Source organism: Ammospiza caudacuta, chromosome 8, assembly GCF_027887145.1.
Source record: "Ammospiza caudacuta isolate bAmmCau1 chromosome 8, bAmmCau1.pri, whole genome shotgun sequence".
In the NCBI taxonomy this organism is placed as follows: Eukaryota; Metazoa; Chordata; class Aves; order Passeriformes; family Passerellidae; genus Ammospiza; species Ammospiza caudacuta.
Window position 1 is genome coordinate 37,508,208 of NC_080600.1, and position 26,900 is coordinate 37,535,107.

Below are 26,900 nucleotides of genomic sequence, written 5' to 3' on the forward strand. Positions count from 1 at the left end.
AAGCTAAAAGCTGCCCCTGGCTGTATAGCCAGTGACTAGTTCAACATCTCATGACACATTTTTCCAGTCTTCTATTAAGAAATTTCTTCTACAGCTATTGACTGAGTTTATTTAAGCACGTGAAAAATCACTGCTGCCAAACCAGTGTCAATAAAGTTCTTCTTCAGCAGATTTATATTTGCTTCAGCTACCAAGTTGCTAAGGGTTTACTAAAGGGCAGAATATTCAAGGCATTTGTAAACTGGTTATGGAGAGCAGCCAGGAGGGCCACTGACATTTCTTTGCACATCTTAAATGCCTCAGTCAATTTCAGTTGCAAATTTTCATCTTTAGTGGAAATTTCAAATTATTTCTCCAGTTATTTCAGCGCTTTTTTCTTTCTTTAATTCCTTGATCATTGCTTTCTGATGACTTGTTCAGCACCTTTACATTTCCTGCATGTTAATTTACAACCTAGCAGATCACACTGAGTAGATCAAGTGCTCATGAACTATGCATGTACTCTGACTCTCTTCCCAGATATCTGTAGTCCTTCCCAACTCCTGCATTGCCTCAAAACCTACAATTCTTTCAAGGACTCTTCCATAAAACATCAAATATTCATCCCACTCCCACATACTCTTTCATTAATGAGCCAGCTAGGCAGAGCCAAACAGTGTCTCAATCTTGCAGTGGTTTAATTCCTGATCTTGGTGAATGTTTTAGCCTTGGCTTTCATTTCATGTGGGCACCAATGACACATACAGGAGCAGTCTGAGTAGCATCAGAAGGGTGACAGAGCTCTAGAAGAGGCAGTAAAGGACTCTGGAGCAAAAGGAGTTTTCTCATCAATGCTCCCATTGAAAGCAGAGATTTGAGATGGCTGAATCTGGAGAATCAACAAATGGTTACAGGGCTGGTGCCCCTGCCAGGGGTTCAGCCTCTTCTGAGCTGTGTGCTGTGGTTGACACCCTGGAGGGAAGGGATGAACCAAAGGGATGCACTCTGAAAAAGAACCGTCTCATCTCACCCCAGAAAACAAGAGAAATCAAATGATCTAATAAAAATGAAACACATTAAGCTGAGTTAAGCTCAGCAGGACACATTTGCATGATGGTTTCAGCACTCCAGTTGCCCTGAAGTCAAATGGAAATGCATTGGTTCCTCTGAGCAGAACTTGGCACAGCAAGCACTTCTGTACCCTTGGGAGTGCCAGCCCATCAATGCTGCAGTTCCAACTGCCATATGGCCACAGCTTAGGCAAGACTACGCATTCCTTTCACTTCTTAGCATTTTATTCTCAGTATTTAATTCACAGCACATCATGAGTCAGGCTGTATTCTCTGTGCCTTCTCCTGGGGGTGTGTTTTTCAGTCTATCTTTATGTTCTCTCTCAATGACGTCCAAGAGCTGGGCCTGACTCTAGCGCTGCCTTCCCATGAGAGGCTTTGCACTGATTTTAACAGATTTTGGATCAATCTCTTGCTGTCAAGTTTATGAAAGAGGAGGTTTTATAAATTTGCAAAACACAATTAATTGTCAATTCCACTTGGCTTTTGCCAAGAAGAGAAGGGTTTTTTCAGATCAGTTAGGATACACAGACAAGTGTCATATCTAAATCAATAAGAGAGACCTATAAATAAAGAACTAAACTGAAGCTGCTCTGGCACACCTTATTTTGGTAACCAGACCCCTGCACTAAGGCAGAATATGGCCAAGCACACAAAAACAGGAATAAACACACAGCACAACCTAAGCACCCACACAAATTTGCACCACACCACATTTGTCCAGGAGTCTGAGGGAGGAGGCCCACAGAAAACAGGGATGGTGACAGACCAGGTGGAGTTAGAGGCACAAATGATGCAAAGATTGATTATTCATAAGCTGAGCAAGCAGTCAGCAGGCATCATTGCAACATTCTCCCAGTGTCAAGGAGGAAAAATAATTACGTGCAGTGTTTCAAGCTAAAGATTGATTAAACACAACAGGAAATTAGAAATGTGCCACCCTCAAAAATCTGACACAGTAAGAGTTGCCTTAAGCAGCACAACCATCTCACCATCTCTCTGCTGTCAGTACTGTGGTGGAAACACAGCTCTGGAAACAGGGATAACCAGGCTGATATCCAGTGATTCATATTCCCAGCACATGGGAACATTCTTTCACTTGATACTGAACTCATAATGAAACCCTAACTGTCTTCAACTAATAGGCATGGCAAGTAATTCACTGACTTAATTCAGTCTTATTAAAGCAGAGGGATTATATGAAAGAAAATTAAAAATGAGCATAACAAAACAGGAAAATATGTTTACTAGTTTGCCTGTTCACTTTACTGGCTTAGCCACAGGGATATGTTGAGTCTGCTTTTGTGTATTGTATTCTTTCAAATACTTTACAGGGTTCACTTGAAAAAGCCCAACAGAAGATTTCAAAAATATGTTAATTGAATGTTGACAGGAATCTCTGTGGACACCCACAAAAGCAAGATGCTAAGAAAATGTCTGTTAAAATCTCCAAATCTGTGCAGGAAGACTAATTTTAATCACATTTTTCTGAAATTATTTTTATGAATCAATGCCACATCAGTCTTTTATGGCCTTTTATTCCAAACTGTTCTGTATGGAGCCCTGCCAGAAAGGAACTCACAGCCCTGGCAAGCTGTTGCATGAGCCTGAGCTAAGGCATGTAAAAATACTGCTTACTTTTCCTTAGTTTTTTAGAAAAAAATTGTGAAGATGTGATTGAGAACCTCCAGTCTGGCTTTTTGCTGTTGGTTTTCTGTGTGTTTTTTTTTTTTCTTTACTTTACCAGTTATGCAACGTTTGGTTTCATCAAGCTGCCCTTTGTTAAAGGGACATCATTTGAGGTGTTTCAGCACAGAACCTACCTTACTCCCCTTTATTGTAAAATTGCAGTCCATTCCAGGGGACAGTTGAACTATTTTCCAGCCAGATGGGATGCTGCCAGAAATGGCAGTACAGAAAAAAAACAAAACCAGGCAAATATACTACAATTCTCCACCTAGATGCCCAAAATTCGAGTAGGAATTTTAAATCTTCTTTATGCATTAGTTGGAAAAATTCTTGATTCAATCTTCACCTGATCCTCTCAGCTACCATATGAATCACCCATAGAAATGCTGCACAATGATGCAGAACACAATTCCCACTGTGATCAATACTGGGCTGCATATGTAAAGACTTCCCTTCCCCCCACAGGATATATACATCAAACATTTATTATGGAAAAAATTTGCTTGCAAAGTAAGTATAAAGAAGACATGCATCACTGCTATACTCTTACTTTAAAAGACATTTAAGTGATTTATATTCAAACTTCTTGAGAGAAGTACAAACATAATACAAGCATCAATTTCAAAAACCATACTCTAGTAATAATAATTCAGTAAGATGCGAAATGAAAGATTTACAAATCTGTTACAGATTGCAAATACAGTTCACTTGATACAGGTGCTGCAAGGGAAAACAAATTGCAAAGGCCTAACCACTGCAATGTTGGCTAAAAAGAAGCTGAAAATCCCAACCACAGGGAGGTTTGCCTGAGGAGGGCCTGCGTGTTTGGGAGCGAGCAGCGAGCTGGCAGAAGGAAAGAACACTTGCTGACAGGACAAAACGCTTTTGTCAAAGCTCTGGAATGTGCAGCCTCCCAGCCTGACACCAGAAGCTCTGCAGGCCGCTGGCAGAGGCAGAAAAAGTGAAGTTTACTCACATGTACTCCCTGTGTGCAGAGTGCACCGCGGCTGCGTTGCTGTAGCGCCACAGAACTATCGCTGATGACAAAACGTCCAGGGTGGCATCAAACTGCAAGAGAGACAGAGCAAATTGTCCTGTGGGCCATTCAGTGTGCCCTGCACTAAGAACAAAGCATTTGCCATCCTGCTGCACAGGCACAAAGCAGCTTCAAATAAATCACTTTAATGAAAGCACAATTTATGTTTATTGAATTGATGTTCACGTTTTCGCCATGTATTATTGCACAGTAGCACACCTCAGAGCTCAGAAAGTCAATCAAAGGATTTAAAAAAATTGAATTTTTAATCTATCACCTGTGAAGAAGTTAAGAAAAAACAAACATCACAGTCTGCCACTGTAGCAATCCAAGAATTAAAATACTAATATGATCCTAGTGCAAAGACTGTAAAGAAGTAAGTGTAGAAAAATGCCTGCAGTCACTAATTTCCTGCAAGAACTTTTGTTTCCAACCAAGAAAATATTAACTTTTTCTCCAAAATCCCACCCAGATTTCATCCTACATGAATTTATTATTCTGTATCATCAGCAAAATTGCCATATTTGTATTCCCAATTAATGCAGATGTGGTGTCAGGAATACTGAAAACCAGGCTTGTCCCCCTGTAAGAACTTTCACTCCCATGTCAAACTTCCTACAGAGTCAATCTGACCTTCAGAATTGAAAGCTAAAGATAAATTATTTGATATGAGTCATTGCTTGTCATTAGGAATTTTTTGCTCTGCCACGAATCTGAAAAGTCATGGCAAGGACTGGAGAGGAAAGCTGACATCCCAAAGTCAGGAGCAGTCCTTCCATCAGCTTCAATGGGAACAGTTCAGACAGGAAATTCAGAATTTGGTTCAAGTTCAACAACAAAAATTATTTTTAGTTGAGTGATTTTGTATAAGAAAACCATATCTGTTGGGTAACATCTACAAACTATAAGGTATAAGCATGGGTTTTAATTCCAGGATGGGACTTAATGGGCAGAAACTGAAAAATTATAATTAGAGGATTTTTGCCACCCTTTTCAATTCTTGACTTTAACAATATGTTTTCTAATCCATTATTGACTTTGCACGCCTTTCCATGAACTTACCATAAGGAAAAATGCAGTATTTCATGTTCAGAAAAGGCCCTTGGAAAAGAAAAAAGAGCAGATAATATTTCAATTGCATCTCTACTTACAGCAAATCCAAAGGATGATGCACTGTATCTCATTACGGAGACAGCTGAAGGAAAGAAAATATTATTTAGAATCACTTTAAACTTTCTTTGCTTTTTTTTTTTTTTTTTCTGTTGTTCAAGAGCTACAAAACCAGTTTTAACACATGGATTTACTTTCACCCAGGTCCCACTAGAACAACCTGACCCAACACTTACAAAATGCCTACAAAAAGACTTTGTGCCACAGGAAATGGTCAGAACACTGAGATTTCTTCCAAAACTGTAATGGGGGAGATTGAGCAGCATTCAGAAAGTCTGCCCATGAAACAAGCTGTGGTTGAGACGCAGATTTTAACAAAAACATTTTGAAACCACAATATCAAACTCTCAGAAAACTTAACACATCTCAAAGTGCTCCTTGCTCCAGCCAGGAGTTTCAGAACACCTGAACTGGATGACAGAAAAAACTACCCAGGCCCATTGAGACTTCTTGAGTGCCATTTTTTGGCAAAAAGCCCAAGGGTAACTCACACAGCCTCAAGAAATGCTTCAGATCCCATAACTGCATGACTTCCAATGCAAAAATGTCAGGAGGAAAACTTTTGAGCAGCCCTGGTTTTGACCACCTAGTACCTTATAAAAAATAAACAAGATTGAAAATGTGCTAATACCTAGGAAAAAAATACAATTTTTAACATTTTACTCTTCACATCCTAATTTCATCACCTCATTTTCCAATTCTAGGAAGGCTTGTGCCAGAACAAATACTTCAACAGCCCAGAGGAAAAGCAGGGAAGAAGCAGTGGGACAACTCCTCCTCTCCAGCAGTGGGAGAGGAGCCTCCTGGAGATGGGACTTCACCAAATGCAGCTCTCAGGGTCACAGCTACCCCAGGCAAGCTCTCAGGCACTGAGCACTCCATCCTTCTTGCTGTGGTTTGTGAAGGGCCACCTGAACCTCTGATCCCTGAATAAACTCACAGAACTCCAGCTCCAGTTTGAAATAAAGCCTAGAAGGATTGATTTGACTACTCTTATATGAACAGATATCAGCTAACTTAATAAGAACATATTTTTGTAGAACAAATACCAAATAAACCAAAAAACAGACTCATCAATGACTTCGTCAATCTCAGGCTGACAAACACAATATTTAATTCTCATTGTTCATTAGAGCAGCTTGGCAGAACAGAGGCACTATGATTTGACTGTTCTTTTCAGTAACAGCAAGCTGCACTTCTGTGGCACTTATCTGGAGAAACAGAAATTAAATTCTTGGGAAAAAAAGCCTTTTTGTTATGGATCTAAGATCTAGGTGTGGCCATGAGCAAGCCAGATGCCACAAATATTTGGACTTTATCATTACATTTGGCAAAAACACAAAGAAAAGTCATCAAGGTTCCTCCCAGACTCCAATTTCCTCAAAGCTGAAGAATATTGAAACAGTGTAGATTTACATCTCCCTCTCATTTTTAAAGCATAATCTCCCACACTTCATTCCCTAGGTGAAAAAAGAAGCTGTATTTCTTGGTCAGACTTGCCAGTGATCTGCAAATTTCAGCACTTCACTGCATAATAATATATTGCCTATCAAATTTTCATTGTCTGCCTCCTTAGAGGAATATAGTTTCAAAATCAGCAGACATTGCAAAAAATAAATTATGAGGATTCACAGGTACATAGAAACTTGCAATGTTCCTGTCATTGCTGCTTCCATATGATGCCGTTCAAAGCAACACTTTTACTTCTATTTCTAGCTTACCCCTCTAGTGGAATTAACTCCTCCATTTTTACTCAATTGCCAGTTTCTTTCCCAACTCAGATCCAGACTTGAAACTAACTAATTGTATGGTTCCTTTAAAAATGAATATGTAATTTCTCTGGTGCTGAACTGCATACAGATAGCAGTTCCACACCTTAAGGATGCTTGAAGGGACATATTTGGTATATTTAAAGCACAGGGAATTCTGTATGAGAACTATTTTTATTTTATGTATTCTATCACAGCAGTAACACACAATCTGTTTGTCCTGAGCTATCTAAAACAGCAATGAAAAACAAGTATTAACTAACAGTGTCACAACTCTGCTCAAACCTTTTTTCTAATTAGTGAGTATGACTAGGACTGGCATCCTACAACACTAACTTATAGTGGTGGAAGGCCATAATAAAGGCAAAAAAGAGCTTTTAAGCATTGGAAAGATGTATTTTTATATTATTTATTTGGTTTTATATTTTATACTGGTTTTCTAATGGAATAAACAACACATTTCTTTTTCTTTTAGAGTCAAATAACAATGTCAAAGCACCTTCAGCCCTGACTTAAGCACATTAATACTTCTAGCTGGCCAATACAGTCATAAAGCCCTCCAGCAAGTCATCCCAGCTTAAACAGGATGTTTGTCCATGATTCAGGCTCTGTGGCAGTGAAAGCAGCTCTAATATTGGATTACAGGGTATCAGCCAACACAGGCTGCACCAGACCAACCACATCCACTAAAAACAACTGGTTCCCACTGCAGACATTGGAGCTGGACACTCCAGCTCCAGGAATAATTTGTGACACCTTGGGCAGAAGAATAATTTGTGATCCTTTGAGAGCCCTGGGCAGAGGAATAATTAATTGTGGTCCTTTTGCCCCCAGAGTCACTGCTGGGCTCCAGGAGGGCACTGCAGGGATGGGCCCAGAGCTTCTGCTGATCCCTCACCTCCCCTCTTCCCAAAGTGCATTTTCAGCTACTCCCAGATGGGAATAAAAACCCCCCAGAGATTCCAAATGTCCACACTGAGCCAGAACAATGGTGGGGAACGAGAAATGAGGAAAGAGCAGAGCAGGCCGCACAAAGCCACTGTTGAGGCCACACTGAGCAGCTGCACTGCCATGACAGGGGAGGCCTGCTTTTAGCTGTTTTATTGGCTAAATTGGACAAGGTTTTATTACCTCTACAATAAAGCAGATAATCCTAATGCATTTTCCTGACATTTGTAAACAGAACTTGCAAGCAGTCAGAAGCTAAAAATAGAGCCAGCACAGTAAGCAACAAATCTGCCTCTGTCTCCACCTGCACAGCAATATCAGTTTGTGGAGTCTGCTGGCCTGTCAGTCAGGTTTTGCTGGAATTCCTTCATCCCTTTCAAAGTGATTCAAAATAATAATAATAAAAAAAAATAGCCTATTTCCCACACATTCTACCCTCAACGAAATAAGGATTTTATTAATTTCATGTGCCTCAGACAGAAATCATGTAACTAAGGCCTTAACTCCACAGAATAGTTCCAATTAAACTTTCCAGACATCTAGTCTGCCACCAGCCTTTGGCAGGTTCAATCCAGCTCAAATTTGGTCTAGAGTGAGGACCCTGCTGTTATCCTGGGACTCTCATTTCCTCCCCTGTGCTGGGAGAGCTTCCTGGCACCTTTTTGTACAAAGCTAGGAGACAAGAAATAGGATAGAAAACTAACTCTGACTCTAGATCTTTCAAACAGAAATTTTTGGGATGAGTCTGACTACAAATGAGAGATGGATAAAAACTGCTCCTCCACCTGTCATAAAAATCTCCTCTTACCTACTCAGAAAGGGAAAAGTTATTTTTAAGCAGCTCCTCTAGATGGGACAATCACTCCATCATGTTTGCTTTGAAACTGGGCTTTCTGAAAGACAAGCTTGGATGTCAGCACATAAAATAATAAGGCTTCAAAAGCACCTGACCTGCACTTGGCAGAAATCAGTCAGGCAATCTGAACACTGCTGAAAATGGTGGGTTTATGTCTCTTTATATTACAATGCAGATCTTGCAGGTTGTACAGTCACAAGCAAGAGGAACTGGAAGTTCTGCTGAATCAGAAGTGAGACTGAAATACAGTCTGTTTTCATTGCCTAGTGTTGGTAAAACTAAACTAATATTACAACAAATATTTCAAAATAAATTCATTCCAAATAGAGAAAAACAAATAAGCAGTTATTCTCTAAAAATCCCTCACAACAACTGAAGGCAAAGAACAGACATGTCTGATAATGTTAATACTTGTTTAAAATGCTACTGACCCAAATCAACAGGTGCCTCAGTGCCTTCCCCCTTCCCCAAAATTCCAATAGAGCAAAATTTAAGGATTTTTATGCACATGCATTAAATTTCCACAATCAGCATCTACAAATGGCTGCCACACATTCAGTATCTCAGACACAAGTCTGCCTTATCTTCATGGGTAGATCCAGAGCTATCATCAGTGTCATCCCTCTAGATCCATTTTTCTATCCCAAAGTAAGTGGCAAAAGTGTAAAAACATTATCTACACAAAATATTTGGCTGATTTTCTCAGGTTTTTTTGCATCAACAAGGAAAAGGCCCTCATTGCTGCTCAGTACCACTACACTGTGATGTATCTACCAAGCCCGAACTTCATGCACACCAAACCTGGATGTTCATCTCATTAGAATTCACCACCAATTGTAAAGAAGTCCCCAGGAGGGTTCATTTTTCCACCTGCCTGGAAGGTGTCACAGCAACACTCTGCAGAATGAGCTGCAGGAGAGTCCTGGGAGATTTCAGTCCTTGGGGAACTTCAGCTCTGGGACTGAGTGAATGAGGCTCTAGAGCCAGACATCAACTTTCCAGCTCTGCCATGCCTGGGGCATCACTCTCAGGCCAAGAAACCACAAAAATCCTCAAGGCACCCTGAAAAAAATCTTTGCAGATTCGGTACAGCAAGAAATTTTGCTATTGATAGCAGTAAAACCTTCCAGGAATAATTGTCTTTCCTTGTCTGTTATGTAGTTAATTATTTTGCTTGTTTGGCAGTGGTCAAATCTTTAGTAGCTGCAAACTTCCATAACTTCTTTTTCTGCAGTGAGATACAACAGCATATATAAGTTAAATATATTCCTCATTATTTATTATTACTATTATTATTATTATTATTTTTACTACAGAAGAAAGTTTCAGGACTTTGTTCAAAGGTTTTCCCTTGAGTTTAATCAAAACAGTTCTTTCCAATTTGTTCGCATGTTAGCAGATTTTTTAATATTATTTATTACTAATATTATTATTATTGTTGATTTCAGTATTTTCTATACTAAGTGGTTCATTTTTCAATGTTTCAATTATAGAAGTTTTTAACACCTGTTTTTGTGGTTCTTGGAAAGAAATGCCAGTTCTCCCCTAACTCCCTTTGCTTACATGTATTTTTTTCCATTTGAAAGTGATTACCCATTACACCATGGTGCTCAGCAATAGTAACAGAGAACCAAGAACGGCAAAACACTCCTAAACCTCCCTTAGGCTGCAGATTCACTTCTGTTTGATTTTTTTTTACCTCTCCTTTTGCCACCAAAAGAGCAGCCAGGCCTCCCTTGGCATGTCCCACAAATGGGCCAGACTGGGCAAACTCACAGGAGTGCCCAATGCTGAACTGTGAAATAATCCTGCTACAGAAAACAAGGGATAACTTTCCAAATGATGGAAACCTTGTGGAGAACACGGTGACCCAGCTGCAATACACAGCAAACTGAGCTCAGCAGTGATATAAAGAATCCTATATAGAGCCCCTGAATGGCAGAGACACACAGACACTGACAGTAAATCTGTCCCTCATTTCAGAAAAAGAAAAAAATAATGCCTGGGATATCTTTTAACTGCTGCTGAAATATCTTCCACTCCAGCAAGCTTTCCCTGCCACCCTTCAGTGAGCAGAGCACTAATAAATGGTCAGCCAGTTATACCAGGGCTGTCCATTTTCTGTGGTACTCTTTGCCAGCATTGCTGGAGATGAACACCAGGAACCATTTCTTTAGGGAAAGCTGTTTGTAAAGGCAGAAATCAGGCAGCTCCCATCAGGCAGAGTTAGCAGCAATTTCCAGAGCTGCTCAGGAGCAATATTCCAGCAATATTCCAGCTCTGCAAAGCACAGGAGAGAGCAGGATCCCTCCTGTCTGGCATCCCACTGCTTCACACACGCCCGTGCTTCCTCTCTCAGGTGCCAACCTTCTGTTTCCAAACAGGATCATCTCAAAAAAAGGGAACACAAATAAATCAGAGCAAAGGAGGACTTGGTCTTTTTGTTTAGTTTTGGCTTTCCAGGGGGCCGAAGCTAAAGGAGGGCCCATATGTTACTGCTCCAGTTGAGCTTTATCAGGATACTAAATGCATATGTTGGCATTTCAGAATAGAAATAATGAAACTTTTAGGTCTATAAAAAACCAGCTAGATATGTGGTGCAAAGTCTCTGCAACTGAATATACAGGTGCATACTTTCATCTGTTGTATTTCAAATGGGGTCACTTGAAATGCCCAGAATAACTCACTGCAATGACATTAAAGCACATTGTCTTTTAATGAAATTATGTATTATTGATGCCCCAACTCCAAATATAACAACTGAAATGGCCTAGAATGTTGAAAATGCTTGTAACTGAACATTTACCAGGGAGGTTTTTGCATCTTATGCCTACAATCCACAAGCTTTGTAATTTCAAAGACCCTGAACTGGGACAAGGAATGAGTGGTACCTTGTCTAAAAATCCACAAATTACCACAAATGTTGGGTGATATCAGAAACTCTCAGCAGCTGTTTCTAAAGCCCTCTGGCCAAGATTTGTTACTTGCTGTTTCCAGACAAGGGTTATCTAGATTTAATTACCTGGGAGACTCTCCAAACACAAAATTTCTCCCAATTTTTGTTTTATTGGCTGGAGGCAAGAGAAGCATTGAGGTTCTACTCAGCACAAAAGAAAAAAAAACCCAAACTTGTTTTGGGAGTCTGACCAGTTAATTTAAAACAAAATTAACAGAATAAGCCAGGACACTGAGGTGAAGACCCTTATCTGACCTAAAGGGTTTCTGGAATCTTCATAGGAATTCAACCAATTCATGTTTTATAAATATATCCTCAAACCTGTAAGAGCTAGGACACTGATTAAACATTTTTACCAGTCATTGAAGGTTTTGAATTGTTAATCAAAGAGATGAAACACTGCCATTATTCTCAGGTTCTGGTAAATTCCTGTCCTGTGGTCACATTAGAAAGATGAAGAGAACCTTTCAAAAATATAATTAAAGGCTGATATTGTACAAGAGCTCAGATGTATTAACATAGAATTTATATGCAAGGATTCAGGCTAACTGCAGCACAGCCAACAATAAATGTATGAATATCATTGGCTGTGCTACTGGCTGTGTATTGGTGCTGTAAGAAAAGAAATATTGTTAATAACTTTTATTTAGAAGCACAGCACACTCAAATGTGCACACCCAGTGAGAACTGCATCCCCTTGTCCTTGACAGGGTTATTTGTCTCCATTCCTGTAAAGAAGCCTACTGGTTTCATTTTAAAAAGGTGATCAATTTGAAGTTTGCCAGATTTAGACTAGAAAAAATGTATCAGAAATGTCCAAGTGCCAAAGTTCCAGATTCATGTTATTTTTAATTTATTTTTGCTCTCTAATTTCATGCTATTTCAAACTTGACTGTGAGCAAGCTGGGGTATTTTAGAAATCAAGAGCATTAAAAAAATCAGTGCTGCTGTTAAAAAAAATAAAAACAATTAAGTATCCTCAGAGCAGCAATCAGACAGACACAACCCAGTTTAATACCTGGAATCACACTGCAATCTAAACTGTGCTCCATATAAATTGGCTGAGAGAAGTGCAACATGGAGGGTATAGATAAAGAGAGGATTTACTCAGCTTTGTCTTATATTCTAGAAGTATATCTACATTTCTAGAAGTCTTACAACTGTCCTGTAGCTTAAATACACTTCTTAAATAAGGAAAAAGACCCTATCTATGGTTTATGCTTACTCCGGTATGACTCTTCCCAGCAGCCTTTAAATTTAGAGAAAATAAACACATTTTGGCCATGGTAAGCATTTAAAACCAGTTCACAAAGGCACTGGCTCAATTCTTACTTTTCCACATTAACTGTAAGAACTCTGTTTTAGTAGCTACAATCCTTGATACAACACAGATGAATTTTCAATAGAAATTTGTCAGACAGGAAAATTTCCACTGAAATTCCAGGTGAATATACAAAGTTTTTGATCTAAGTCCTTTTATTTCCCCTAGAATTTCAACAAAATTTTAAGCAGCTCATCATATGAAGAAATGCATTGCAACAGCTTGTATTTACCATGAAAAGTTTTCCAAACAAATTAGAATCTATTTTATTTTATGGATTTTCGCTTTTCCTTTCAGTGTGTGTGTGGAGGAAATTATGGGGTTTGAGGTCATTGTAGACATGCAATTACAATTAAAATTACAATTAAAATTACAATTACAATAAAATAAAAATAAAATAAAAATAAAAGTAAAAGTAAAACAAAAACAAAAATAAAAATAAAAATAAAAATAAAAATAAAAATAAAAATAAAAATAAAAATTAAAAATAAAATTAAAAATAAAAATAAAATAAAAATAAAAATAAAGTAAAAATAAAGTAAAAATAAAAATAACAAGTCTCCCTATTTCAGAGGAAAGGAAACAGCACTGGGTAAGGGAGTACAGGAGATATTTGAAGATCAGGAATCCAGAATAATTCAATAATCCAGAAGGACTGGGCTCTGAAGAGAGAGTGTAACTGTGAGAAAAGGCAGGTGGATGCAGGTGGATGGCACAGTCCCACACACCCTGCTGCCAACCCTTCCACATCTCCTTCCCTAGGATTCTTATCCCTAAAACAGGGTGCAAGTACTTCCACACAGGGAAAATCATTTTACCCTACAAAAAGATGGAGAAATTCTGCAAAGAGTGACAGCAGGCACCATCAATATCTCATCTATTCTAATAAACTGTGTCCTGCTATGACCTGCCTTTTATATTTCACATTGTCAAAGCCTTCATTTTTAGATCTGCAAACTTTACCCATGGAAAATTACCCTAATTAGAAACGATCTGGAGGAGATTTATGGCATTCCCACAGCTCAACAGTTGTGAGAGACTATTTTTATACTAAAAGTATTTGAACAGACTTCTGAAAATCAAAGCAGGTTTCCTTCTATAGAGAAATACAGCACGTCTTCAGAAGTGTATCATCAAGTGCTGGAAAAAAATATTCATTTTGAAAATGATTTTGCATTTTCCCTTAACTTGCATTAGTATAATGTAATTATAATTACTAAAACTTACTTGTGCACCCCCACTGATAGGTTTCAAAGCTGATTTGGTCCTGCTGAAACCTCTAGAACACAAATGCAGTGGGAGCCATGAATGCAGAGGTGACTATTTTAAGCATCCCTCATTTTAGCTCCCTTTGAAAAGTTTTGATTTTGGAACAGAAAAGTGAGTCCATACAAAACTGCCAGCTGGACACCAAATAATGAATACACCCAAAAAAATTATAAGAAAGAGCTATTAAAAATTACATTCAAACTCGGGTATCTGAGAACAAAGGCAGGCTGAAACTTTTTTAAAAAAACATTTCTAATATAACCACCTATCTGTGTTCCATTTTTTTATGAAGGTGAAAGAAGATAGCTGCTTGGCATTTTTCTTGATATTCTTGTCTGGTTCCTCCCTTAACTCAGAGGTGGTTGTCTTGCAACGCTGTTCTTGAGGAAGATAAACAGAAACAGAATAAATTCTCCTCACGTCTACATTTGGGATTTAGAGACCTAAGGCTGCTCCCCTTGGAGCCCATGCACACCTGACCAAAACCAAAGCTGGAGATTTATATTATTTAAAAATATATTTATATTCATTTCTCTATGCATGGCTCTCCTGAACGTGCCAAGAATGGAACAAGGTGTGTGAGCACAAGGCCAGAAGAAATTCACATTCATGACTTTTCATCTCATACAAAATGTTTGTTCTCTGAGCATTTTAATGAACTTAGAAATATGAAAACCAGGGAAGATCCAAACTGAAAAGCATTGGTTGTTGAAAGATAATTAGTTGCCTTCACAGCCCTTTTCATCATCGCTATCGATTTCAGAGACAAGACACATATCAGGGCACCCCTATTTAATTAGGAGGCTGGTGAGCAGCTCCAGAGCCAAAACAAGCTGCCAAGCACAATTAAGCAGGCTGCCAGAATACAGCACAATCTTAGAGATTTTCCTTTTATAAAGGGAGATTAGAAATGCACCATCCCAGGCAGCTCAGTGACTTACTGGAGAAACTTTAAGACCTGGTTTTACATACATGTCTAAACAGACTTCCAATTAAAAGTTGTTTTTTGATGTGAAAAAATTTAGATGCCTCAGCTGGCTGTGGGAAAGGACACCTGACCAGACCTCTTCAGCCCATTTTAGTATGTAGGAGCCTGAGGACCTGTTCTCAGAATTTTAGCACACAGCACATCATGCTAAGGACACCTCTACATACTTATTCACAAATGTTCAATACCCTGCTAAATCCTTCTATTTAATCTTCAATTTCAACAAGTGAGAGTTCAATTCCTGCCATTTAACATCATAAACCAGTAAAACTCTCACTGAGTTGTTCCCACACGCTCAAAATCTGCAATTGTAAAAATGCAAAATTACTTCTTGTCCCTTTATTGGTCAGTATGTTCAAAAATTTCTTAATGAGGCACATTTGACAAAGCACCAAAATTCACACCTGGAAGGATTATATTGGAATAAAGTAACAGGTATTTTCTAACAGAGAGAAAATTGGGAAAACTATCACAATTATAATAAATTGTACTGGTCCATTTTGCTAATAAACCTACAAAATGCCAAAACAGCAATGGTCATTCTGAATAAGCAACTTTATTCATTATTTAATCTCAGTACTGTCCTAGAAGTATTTATTTACATTTCCTGTATTGTCAGATAATCTGTGGCAGTTTATCACTTAGATTGCTACACTTAGAACTCATTTCTATGGTCAGAAAACTTGAAATAAAGAGATGACTGAAAATGTTGCCTTTTTCATTCACTTAGACCAAATGGCAGATTTTATCACCTATTTCCATATATTTTATCATGGGTCATGATCAAAGTAACATTACACTAACATTTCCACCTCTGATAGGGAAAATTATGTAATTTACACAAAGCAGTGAAATAGTCCAGGTAATTCAAGTAAAATGAATTGTTTTCAGCTCACCAACTAAAAGATAGCAGGCCCTGGCTCTACTTCTTTTACAGTTGCTGGAATGCCAGGAAATCTTCAAATTTGAAGTGGATTACTAATGTTCCTTTAATAAAAACCACCAAGAAATGAAAATTCACCCTTCTTGCACAAATTTAATCAAACAGGTTCTGAACAGAAACAATTCTTCTAAATACATCAAAAGTCAAAAAGAAAAATAGAAAAAATAAATCCTCTGTGCAATCTTTTATCTTTCTAAGCTGAAATATAAACCTTCTGGGGAGAGAAGCAACTGTCTGCTGGTTCTCTGTTGAATGTAACTGCAGGGAGGAATTGCAGGCCCTTCAGACAAATCTCTTGCTCAGACAATGTGTTAATCTCAACAATCTATGGCTAAGGGCTGCAATAAAGAGCCCTGCCATCAATCCTGCCTCAGGGCTGTAGCATGGGGATGTGTGACAGCAAGGATGCCACAGACACACAGCACACATAAAATAGCTCTGCACTCAGCCTTGGTCCACAGCTCAAGAGCAAACCCAATGCCTCATGTCAGCTGGGAGCTCCAAGTCATTAAGCAAAAATTAAAATGAAATATGAGCCTAACTAGCAAATTTCCCTTGTTCTGTGTTTGATTAAACAAGTCCTGTTAGTAGCTTTTAAATGCAGAAATTCTAAATAAAGCGTCTTGCAACATTTTACAACTCTTACAGTTTTCTTCCAATTGCATGGTCTTGACAAGAGGCAGCAATAGGAAATCATATCCAGCAATTCAAAGACTGGGAAGAGCTTCCCTTACAGAGCCAGAGTTGTAAAACTGAAAGAAAACCCACTAAGTGATTGACATACCACACTGCTCTGCATCTGCCCAATTTCAGAGTAATTGGCTTGACACATCTTTTGCTAATTCTGATCAAAGTAACAGAAGACTTGCAAACCACTCTGATGAGATGAGCTTCATTTATTTGGACAGAAAACAGTCCAGATAATATCATAAAAAATGTGATGATAAGACAGAGGGATATTACAAGGTTGTTCATCACTAATTACAACATATAATCGTGTCAATAAAACTCAAACTATATCAATTATTTTTTTCTGTTCCATGCACAATTCCAAGGTGCAAGCTCTTGAAAAGCCTCACAAACATATTCCCAGGATAAAACCTGCTATGTCAAGCAGCATATATGTATTTTTTAACATACAAAGAATTTCTGCTGTTGATCTTTTTGCTTTGCTTTCCTGTTATGCAGCCTTCAAAACTAAGATGAAAATGTTATGTGTCAGTATACACGGGATGTTTCAAGCAGAGTTGATAAGCACTTCACTTCCTAATGACTTTTCAGTGGAAGACACTAAGCACCAACAATCCGTGGAATCATCCAAAATATCCTCACTTAATTTTTCTGAAATGATAAGCATAGTCTCTGAAAATCCAGTTTCAAGATTCCTGCAGTTGGCCTTCTGAAAACAGATGTAACTTTAAATGAGCTAAAATGTCTTCTATGATCATCAGTCAGCAAAGGTTTTAAAAGATTTTTGCAACACTATATTTTTTAAAACATTTTTTCAGATAATTGAAAGCAAAAAACCCCAAACACACAGACATGAACACACACACACACACTTTTATCATTCTTAGACCTTCATTTGCTCTCCTTTTAGAGATCAGCCAGTATCCACTCATTCTCTGGCTCTTCATATCAGTAATGATGGGTTTGGTTTGGGTTTCTTTTCATTTCTAAATCATGTTGAGAATCCTTGCTAGTTTAAAAAAGCCAGAAACCCAGAATTACTAACACCAGAAAGCAGGACTGGCATTTACAAAAAATCCACTGGTCTGGATTTGTGGTCACCAATCCTGATCCTTGAAGCTGAGCTTACTTTTGGAAGGCAGAAAGAACAAGTTACTTTTTGTCACCCATGCAAAGAGAATTACAATGAGTTCCAGAGTACTCTGAATTCACCTCACTGTGTATTTCATGGTAACTTGATTGCATACATAGCAGGTACAAGTCCAGAGTCTCAGATTGTGTAAATTTACACCAAGTTTCTCACATATGTTTGTTTATTTATACTACTTGATTATCTTATCATCATGCAATTGTCTGTGTTTGTAACACTCACCTGAAATTTAACATTTCCCATTTTGAATAAAGTGTAGTAAAGTCTAAAAATTTCCATGGAAATTGAAATAGCTTGATCAATGATAGTGCTGGATAAAAGAATACTAACAAGTGAAAACATTCTTTTTCAAATATAGATTTGAAATGCTGAATGATAATATCCTTTCTTCAAATGAGAATTTTTAACAGCTTCTTAAGCATCCTGATTTCTTCCTTCTGCATACTATCTCTTAAAAATATGCTGCCATACACTACTCCATTCTGTCAAAAAATAAAATAAAGAAAATGCAATTGAAAGGAATCTCCAGAGAGAAAAAAATGAATTCAGAGCTAGAGCTGAGACTCCTCTGGGGCAGGAAGTAGGAGTGACACAGCTGCTCCAGATGGAAGCCATGAGATTAGTCACAGTTCTCACATCAAGTCTTGAAAGGGCTTAAGAACAATTCTGGAAGTTCTCCTGGAGCAAGAATTTATCCTGGTACAGGAAAGGAGGCATCACTCTGAACATACACAGTGCACACACATAGTTCTAATAATGTTTTTAAAATGGATTTGCAATCTCCCATGTGTCAGAAAGCTCTTATGACACAGAAAGCAATCTTTATAATATGCATATATCTGTAGGGTCATCATTTCAAATAAAATAATTTATTTCTGGCCTCCTGTGTATTTTTTACAAACACATGACACAAAGAGAAGAGCCATGGTTCAGGATCAGTCACTAGGTACATGACAAGCCATTCTGTGGCATTTAGCTCTGCACTGTATTTTGAGTTATCAGCCACAAGACTCCACAAACTGTCCAGGAGGGATCCTGGGGCTCAACTCCCCCAGCTATGTCATCCAAAACTCTGGTACACAAATGAGCTCTTGGAATGACAGCTCACTTTCAACATTCCAAACTGATGCAATCAAAGTCCTGATTGTGGTTTGATGGATCCCAGCCACAACAAGGAAAATTCAGAGGAGGAAAGGATCAAAAGACTAAATCATACTCTAAAGATTCTATCTGCTTTTCATTTTTTTCCTTCATATGCATGATCTTCCCAGGAATGAACAGCAAAAGCACCCCTCTTTTGTATAAAAGACTTCTTTGGAATCTGCTTTTGTCATAACAGGAACAAAATGACAGATCCTACCTGGCCAGCTGTGTGTTAAAGCCAACACTGATTCCTCCCTGATTTCACTGTTAGAGTTGGGCTTTGATTTAACAAAATCAACAGGTTACAAACCTTACAGTGGGAATTTTGAGCAAACTCTCTCACTGGCATGGCTTTTAATTCTTCTAACTTCCACCTAGAAGGGAAGGAAGTGTTCACCTGTTCTTGTACAACTATAATTATTTATAAAATTATTCTTGCCCATTAGTAGCTCAAATACCTCCTCCCCATGACTGTGGCTGGCACCCACACTGTCCAAGGCTGGCTCTCCTGGGCTGGGGGGCTCAGATCTCATCTCACAGTGACACAGCACCAGCCCACAGCTGGGACCTCACTGGTTATCTGAGCAGAGATCTGATAATCACTGACTCATATGCAATGGCAGAACACTTTCATTAACACTAATTTAATTGGAAATATTTTCAATATCAGAGTCTCAATAGATAATGACTTGTTGGGGTGTGATACTGATGAAGTAGGGTCCAAAATAAACCACTTCCTTAAGCACTGGATAATGGCTTTTGACCAGTTATTGCTTTTGCTGCAAATGAAGCATTTACTTAAAAGAAAATACAATAAAGGAGTAAAAGGTGCTTATCAGGAGTTATTAAGTAAATATGATGGCAAGAACTTTAAATAAAATTGGGAATTATCTTTTTTCATGCTATATATTAATGCAAATTATTCTCTCAATTGTTTCTATTATTTCATGCCATGAAACAACAAGAAACAGTGATTATTTATTCCATATCTTTGATGCCCTTTAACAAATTCAGGATTGAAAGTCTGCAGCTTTATACTGACACAAATGGAATCAATTAATTCTTCTGTTCTACAGTGAAAGAAAGTGTAAAAACAGGTGTTGGCATTTGGGAGCTGCAGTACTGAACACAGGCCAGATAATTAATTTCATGACAGGTACCATGGAGAGCACTCTCAGAAAGAAAAGTTCATTGAGACAGCTAGAAGAATATGTGCACAAACAAATGGAAACAATTTTATAAATACTCAGTAAGATTAGACATTTAACATTCATTCAAACTGGCTGATTGTGCCAATCTAGTTTCCCTATATAATTCAGGTTCCACCTATCTAAAATACAGTCTATTATTTACTAGTTTGGCAGATTTAGAGAGAATTGGCATCCAATCTGGACTGGCATCCAACAATCACCAGATTTAAATTCTTACACCTTAAAAAAAGGTTAATTACAGTCACTTTGATTATTTGCAAATTTGGATCTGACAATAGTCAAGGGCTGGGCCTTCAACACTCTGTGATATTCAGACAAATTCTCAGAAAAGTAAAAAAATCTGCTGGTGTTAATTTTTTTTTTAAATCTCTGGCAGCTGACCTGAAATGGATGTTCAGCATCTGTTTCCTCTCAGCACCACTTTAAATTTGTACAGTTCCATACCAAGAATTTGGTTCCATTTTCAATTCCTTACAAAATAACTCTGTGAGGAAGTTCTGATCCATAGGCAAAACAACTGTTAAAATAAAGCACATCAGTAAGGTACTGGTTCATCCTTAAACTTCAAAAGAACTATTTAAGGATCCATGTAAAAGTTTATCACAACAAGGATAATGAAAATATCCTTTCTTCCTTAAAGAAACCCTAATGTAACTTGCAGAACAATTTGTAACTCATCTTTTATTTTACAACCAGACTGAAATATTGTATAAATAAAAATATCTAGAAGCAGCATCAAAGGAAACCCTGTACAATGTCATTACACAGGTTTGTACAGATTATTATAAAAATTAAAAGACAGAGTGTCTGCGCAGCAAGTCCTGCAGAGATGAGGTAATTTCCTACAGTTTGGTCAATTAATGATATACCTTGATGTTAGTTTAAAGATGCAGGTCCTCTCTGTGATAGATTTTAGTGCAATGTGTTTCTTGTGACACATAACTCCATTATCAGAACATGAAAATTACACAAATATATATTCTTATTTTGCCTTTGGCTTCTTTTGGAACTACTGCAGAACAAGCACCATCCCTAAAGCTGCTCAAATACTGAAAATCAGTAAAAACAACTGGCCAAAACCACTCCCTCAGCCCCCAGGTGTAACTGAGGATTTGAAAGCAGAATTCACATGGGATCAAATGCAAATTAGCCACTTGTTTACATCTCCCAGCTGAAGAAAAGCACAGTGCAGCTCAGGAAAGGTGCTAAACAAATCTCCCATGCGCTTTCCATGTGTGTGTAGGCACAGCCACACATGCACTGGGAGGAGGGAAGGTAAAGCAAACGGAGCTGACAGAAATGGCATTTGTGACATTTGTGGAAAGGCAGAATGGAAGAAGCAGAGCTGGCCTGAACCACCAAAGACAGGAACAGTCACACTTGTCAGCACCCATCACCAGCAGATCCCTGCTCAGCCTTGTGGCACCAGCAGAAAATGGGGGGAAGCAATGGGAATTGTGTGGAGCTGAGAAAACCTCTTCAAACTCAACCCCAAGGCCAGCTACCCCTTTTCCCACCTCCCACAGGGAGAGCAGCACAGTTCAGCTCCTGAGGAGAAAAGCTCAGAGCCACAGGTGAGGTTTGGGTCCAGCTTGGGCAGGGCTGAGACCTGCTTCATCCATCCTGCCACATCTTCATCTGTTGCCATGACAACACTGACATCTCCCCATGCTGAGAAGAGCTCTCACTTTAAATATTGTATAAATGAACATAAATCTTGAATACATCTCATGCAGCTATTGTTTGTGGAATGGGGGAAGGATTGCTCTTAGTTTTATTAGAGGAAGAAATATTACACAGATCAGTCATGCTGTTATTCACTGAACATTGAAGAATTTCAGCAGTGCAAACCAGAAAAAATGTTAATATTTTTATGAGAAGCAGCATAGTAAGGAGTTCTCTATCTTGAACACAGACAAGCAGTTTTAAATTATTTACAGTCCTTAAAAATTCAGGTGTATCAGAAAGCAAGACTTTCACAATAACTTATTTACAACTAAGAAACTCAGGGTGTGTCAAGTATTTTTTAAGGTGTGTCAATTTTTTAAAATTTTCTCAATACTCCAAAGTCAATATTTTGTGGAGATTTCTAATTAACAGGTTTTGATCTTTTTTCTTTTAATTCCTTTTGGATATTAATCATAAACATTGAACAGGTTTTTTAGGATAATAACACTCCCATCTGTCTCTAGGTGAGTTTCAATGCATGGACTTGTAAACCTGTAACAGTGATTCTATTATTTTTAATTCTGCATTCATAAAAGTATTTGAGGCAAACCTAGAAATAAATTAAATCGTTCTAGTTTTCTGTTTGATTGAAATAATTTAAGAACAGATATGTAAACAAAAAGAAAAAAGAACAGTCAGCTCTTTAAAAAATCATTTTTTCACTGCAAAAGTCTATTAAGATATTCACTTAGGTATTATAATGTAAAATACTCCCAACAGAGACCAGCCTCTTGTGTGAGCTTTCTATCCTGTCCCCTCCTTTCCCTGCAGGGTGTATGGAGCATCTACTGAGGTCTGATAACACATATTTATACTTTTTATTACTTCTATACATATACTACAGAATCAGATGACACTGGGGAGCAGGGTATTTTTGCTGGCAAATACACAGCAACGTTGTAAAGACCTATAAGGGAATGCATTAAATAAGGTCAGACTCATCTTTAATCATTCCCTGCATCTTATTTGTGGCTAGGCAGATAGACAGATATTTCATCTTCTCATTTTCCTTTCACGCCCGCTTTTGGTGGCTGCTGTAGCATTTAAATGGAGTTAATCAGCTCCCTCCAGAGCAGAGGCAAGTGCTCTGAACAGAGCTGCAGGGCTCCAGGGATGCTCAGCAAATGTGTTCAATCAACACTTGCTCCTCCTGGAGCAGCGAGGATTTGCCTCTGCATCAGCTCCAGCCCTGTCTGCTGCCTGAGCAGCGTGGGGGCTCTGCCTGTGCCACGGTTTGGATTGAGGGGAAAAGGCCAAGGGGCTGTTCTGAACCCCAATTGACACGCCCAGGCTCCCTCTAATGAGGATTCTCTCATTTGCATTTGAAAACCCTCCCCAAACATGTCACAAAAGGAAACACGTGCAGGGCTGGGGCTGCAGATCTCAGTTTGCTCTCCCAGGACTCCTAATCTATATGAACACACTGAAATAAACATTTCTATTAAGCAAACCAATACAATCTCAAAACATAACATCATCTTTTCTTCTGATTAAGTTAATTTCAACAGAAAATATCAAGCTTATGAGTATAGCAATTTTTGGCACATGAGATGGTACAAAATTTGCTGCTCTTAAATATGATGGCCAAAAAAAGTCATTTAGTCCTAATGAGCATTAAAGAAAGGATCCTGAGGAATGTCACCAATAAATATCAAGTGGAAGTCCTGATTCTGTAAACTACCACACAGAAATTGGCAATTTCCCCCCTGTCCAATATCTCCTTCAAGCTGGCTAAGATTACCCAAATGCTTATATGTTTATAATTAAATTGGCTAAGATTACCCAAATGCTTATATGGTTATAAATTGGCTAAGATTACCCAAACACTTTATTATTTTAGTAGATAATAGGTTAATTCTGAAAAGATTTAGAACCTTCCCAACCTATCACTTTACATCCCTGAAATCCTTTAAGGAAAGAACACAGGGCCACTGTGCACACAGACACAGAGGTTCCTTTCAACTCTAGAGCCAAGCTGCATGACTCCAATTTCCCAATAATTAGATAATTTTTCAGGGGTTTATTTGCTAATTATCCTCAGTAGGTTTTCAGCATATGAGAAATGCATAGAAGAAGAAAGGAAAAAAAAGAAATTCCGAGATTTCTCTAAAAAGCCTTGAATATTACATGGAGAGTAATATGGGAATGCTCCATAGATGCTCTGGAATCCTTCAACCATGACATTCCAGGTGTAACAACCTACTTGTGTTAACTGCTCTGGGTGGCAGATACCCAAGGTCTACCAGACTTCAAACTCAACCAGGCAGGTCTTCAAAATAACACTATTTCACTAAAAAGTGTGTTTAAGCAACTCCTTGACAGATGTGTAAACAGACATAAAAATAAGTGTGATGTCTAATAGCTATGTGTCATTTATTAGCTGTGGGGATTTCCTTCTTTTTCATTCTGCTAGCAGAGCTAAGAGCAGACACAGGAGGGATTTTTGCATTTGTAACGATCAAGAAACAATTCTTAATTGAAGCCAATTTTCTATGCAGAAAAACAGAACAGAAACACTTGTGAATAGAAGTGTTCTTCCTGAGAAACACTTGCTTAGGAATTTTCCCTCATAAACCTCCCTACTAGGAATTTATTAATCTGTCAGGTTTACCTGTAATGTTTCATCCTGACATAAAATTCAAGCAAGACATATTTGCCACACTTCCTTACTAATGAAAAATGCTGTTTGTGGCACTCTTATGATGCTACATGATGGTGCTTTTGAAGCATGCAGCCCTTTCTGCCAGACCTAAAAAGTATTAACATGGTCTACACTGAGGATATATTCATATGATGCTAACAGGATTTGTTCTGCCAGAACAGCTCATGTCCTGGTACATAATATGTATTTTGACAATCCCTTTTCACACAGCATGGTTACTGCCACTAAGAAGTGCGTGCTAACTTCTGCACATGATCAAAACTCCGTGGCAGATGAATTGAAATTTGAGGATTCTGATGTGTTTGGGCAAGGTTACAACTTTATCAGTATTTCCAGGATTTGGAGGGCATGAGTTTTCTACACACTCTTGCTACCTACATGCTTTTTGCAGTACCACATAAACAAAGGTATCAAAATGACTCAATCTACTGGCCAAATGTGCTGAACAAGAAATGTTGAACTACTGCCTCCATCAGAGCTGGACCTGTGGTAACAAACAAGCACTATCAGCCAGCATTGCTTGGATAAACCTTCTTTTTCCAGCCTTGCATTGATAACTATTCATTCTTACAGACTTTCTTTCAGTTCCTTTCTTCCCCTCACACAGTTAAACTGCAGTTGCTGGGTGTCCAGCTGACACAAGAGCGGCCTTAGTGCTGGGGTTTGAGTTTCTCCACGTCCACCCAGAGACTGCATCCATAACCACTGAATCTCTCCCAAACTGCAACTTCCATGACAAATTCAGCATCTGCAGCCAGAAAGGATGAAACAGGAAGAAGGAGCTGTCAGACTTATCCTAGCAGCTGCAGAGTTTTCTTCCTTCACCTACTCCCAGCTAACCAAAACATGGCACGGAGCTCTGGCTGCTGCTCCGGCTGGTGCCTGCCATTCCCTCCTCCATTATTTCCGAGGCACAGAAATGCCAGGTCTGTTCCAGGATCTCCCACACCCAAAATCTCAGCAGCAATGTGCAGGCAACGTGATTTGATGCAACTGAGACCAGCACAAGGATGCCTCAGGCAGCAGAACAGAGCAGGGATGGATCGATGCTGCGGGGTCAAGCGTTTGCAGCACCTTGGACAGCAGCAGACACAGCCCGGGCTGTTTGAACCTTCGGCAGCATGGAAACGTCCTGCCAGCAGCTCCAGAGCCACAAAAACATTTCTCCTAATCCTGTCTCACCTAAATCCTACCTCACCTAAATCTTACCTCACCCAATCCTAAATTTGAAATTGGCAAACCAAAACCACTGCACAAAGACATCATCCAAGTTCATTAGCCTCCATGTATTACTGGATTTGAGCCTGGGTCACTGAAGTCAAGAGAGGCATTCAGGGAAAGTCAAGTATTGGTTTATGCAGTTGGAGAATTTCGGTGCCTTGGGTATAGATTGGAAATCTGGACAAAAACAAAACAAACCAAAAAATGTCGTGTACATGCCTGTACGTGAAAAAAAACTCAAACAATATCTACCTCTTTTGGTGATTTAAAGGAAAGGAAAAATCCTTACCTATACCAGATTCATAAACACCTCCTATGTTACATTTCTGCTGCAATGTGCTGATATTTCGAGTTACTGTAGATTGACTAAACTCAAGAAAATGCATATTATTTTCCTGTAGCCCTTGTAGATAGCACTCTCTTGCTGAGATAACTAGAAGATTTTTTGGTTTGACAGAAAAAAAAGAAAAATATGCACAAACTGCTCAACAAGAGCTGATGGCTTTCTTAGAGCACTTTAGAAATATCTGGATTTAATGTTCACCTCACAGCATTGTCAATACATCCTTGAGGGATTGCTTTTGTAAAGAAGAAAGGCATTTAAGTTTTCAAGTTAAAATAATGAAATAAAGGTGTTCTTATGTTCTTCAGTTGTCTGCAGTTTAAAAGTCCTTGTATCAGATCCAATATGCATATTAGGGAAAAAAGAAATCTGTTTGATTTCTATTTTTAAAATAACTGGAATAAAACAACTGGTACAGAACTTCGTATGTATAATCAGCAGCCTGTAACAGACTTCATTTTCCTGCAGAATTCCTATTACATATGCAGACCCTGAAACATAAATATTAATGTCAACAACAAAAATAATTTGTATTTATATCTGTTTGTGAGCAAAACAGATGCACTTAGTAACACCAGTCATGCCACTATGGTTTACTGCAACCAATAACTTTCTAAAGTATATTAAATACTCACCTTAGAGGCAGGGTTTTTCTTGAAAGACTCATTAAAATTTCCACATAAATACTGGATGTTTCAGTGGGTTTAGAGCCACTGTATTTTTGTGGTCATTCCTTTCCCAAAAACAAGGCATAAAAG

General features: G+C 38.4%; 1 protein-coding gene across 1 annotated transcript in view; it reads right to left on the reverse strand.

Moving 5' to 3' along the window:
• The window catches only part of TMEM163 (transmembrane protein 163), an 87,415-nt gene that overhangs the window by 30,248 nt on the left and 30,267 nt on the right, over nt 1-26,900 (reverse strand). Inside the window, exons 3-4 of the mRNA XM_058809825.1 lie at nt 4,926-4,969; nt 3,715-3,806 (exon numbers count right to left, since the gene is read on the reverse strand). Coding sequence (XP_058665808.1) covers nt 3,715-3,806; nt 4,926-4,969 — 136 coding nt within the window. The remainder of the gene's footprint in view (nt 1-3,714; nt 3,807-4,925; nt 4,970-26,900) is intronic.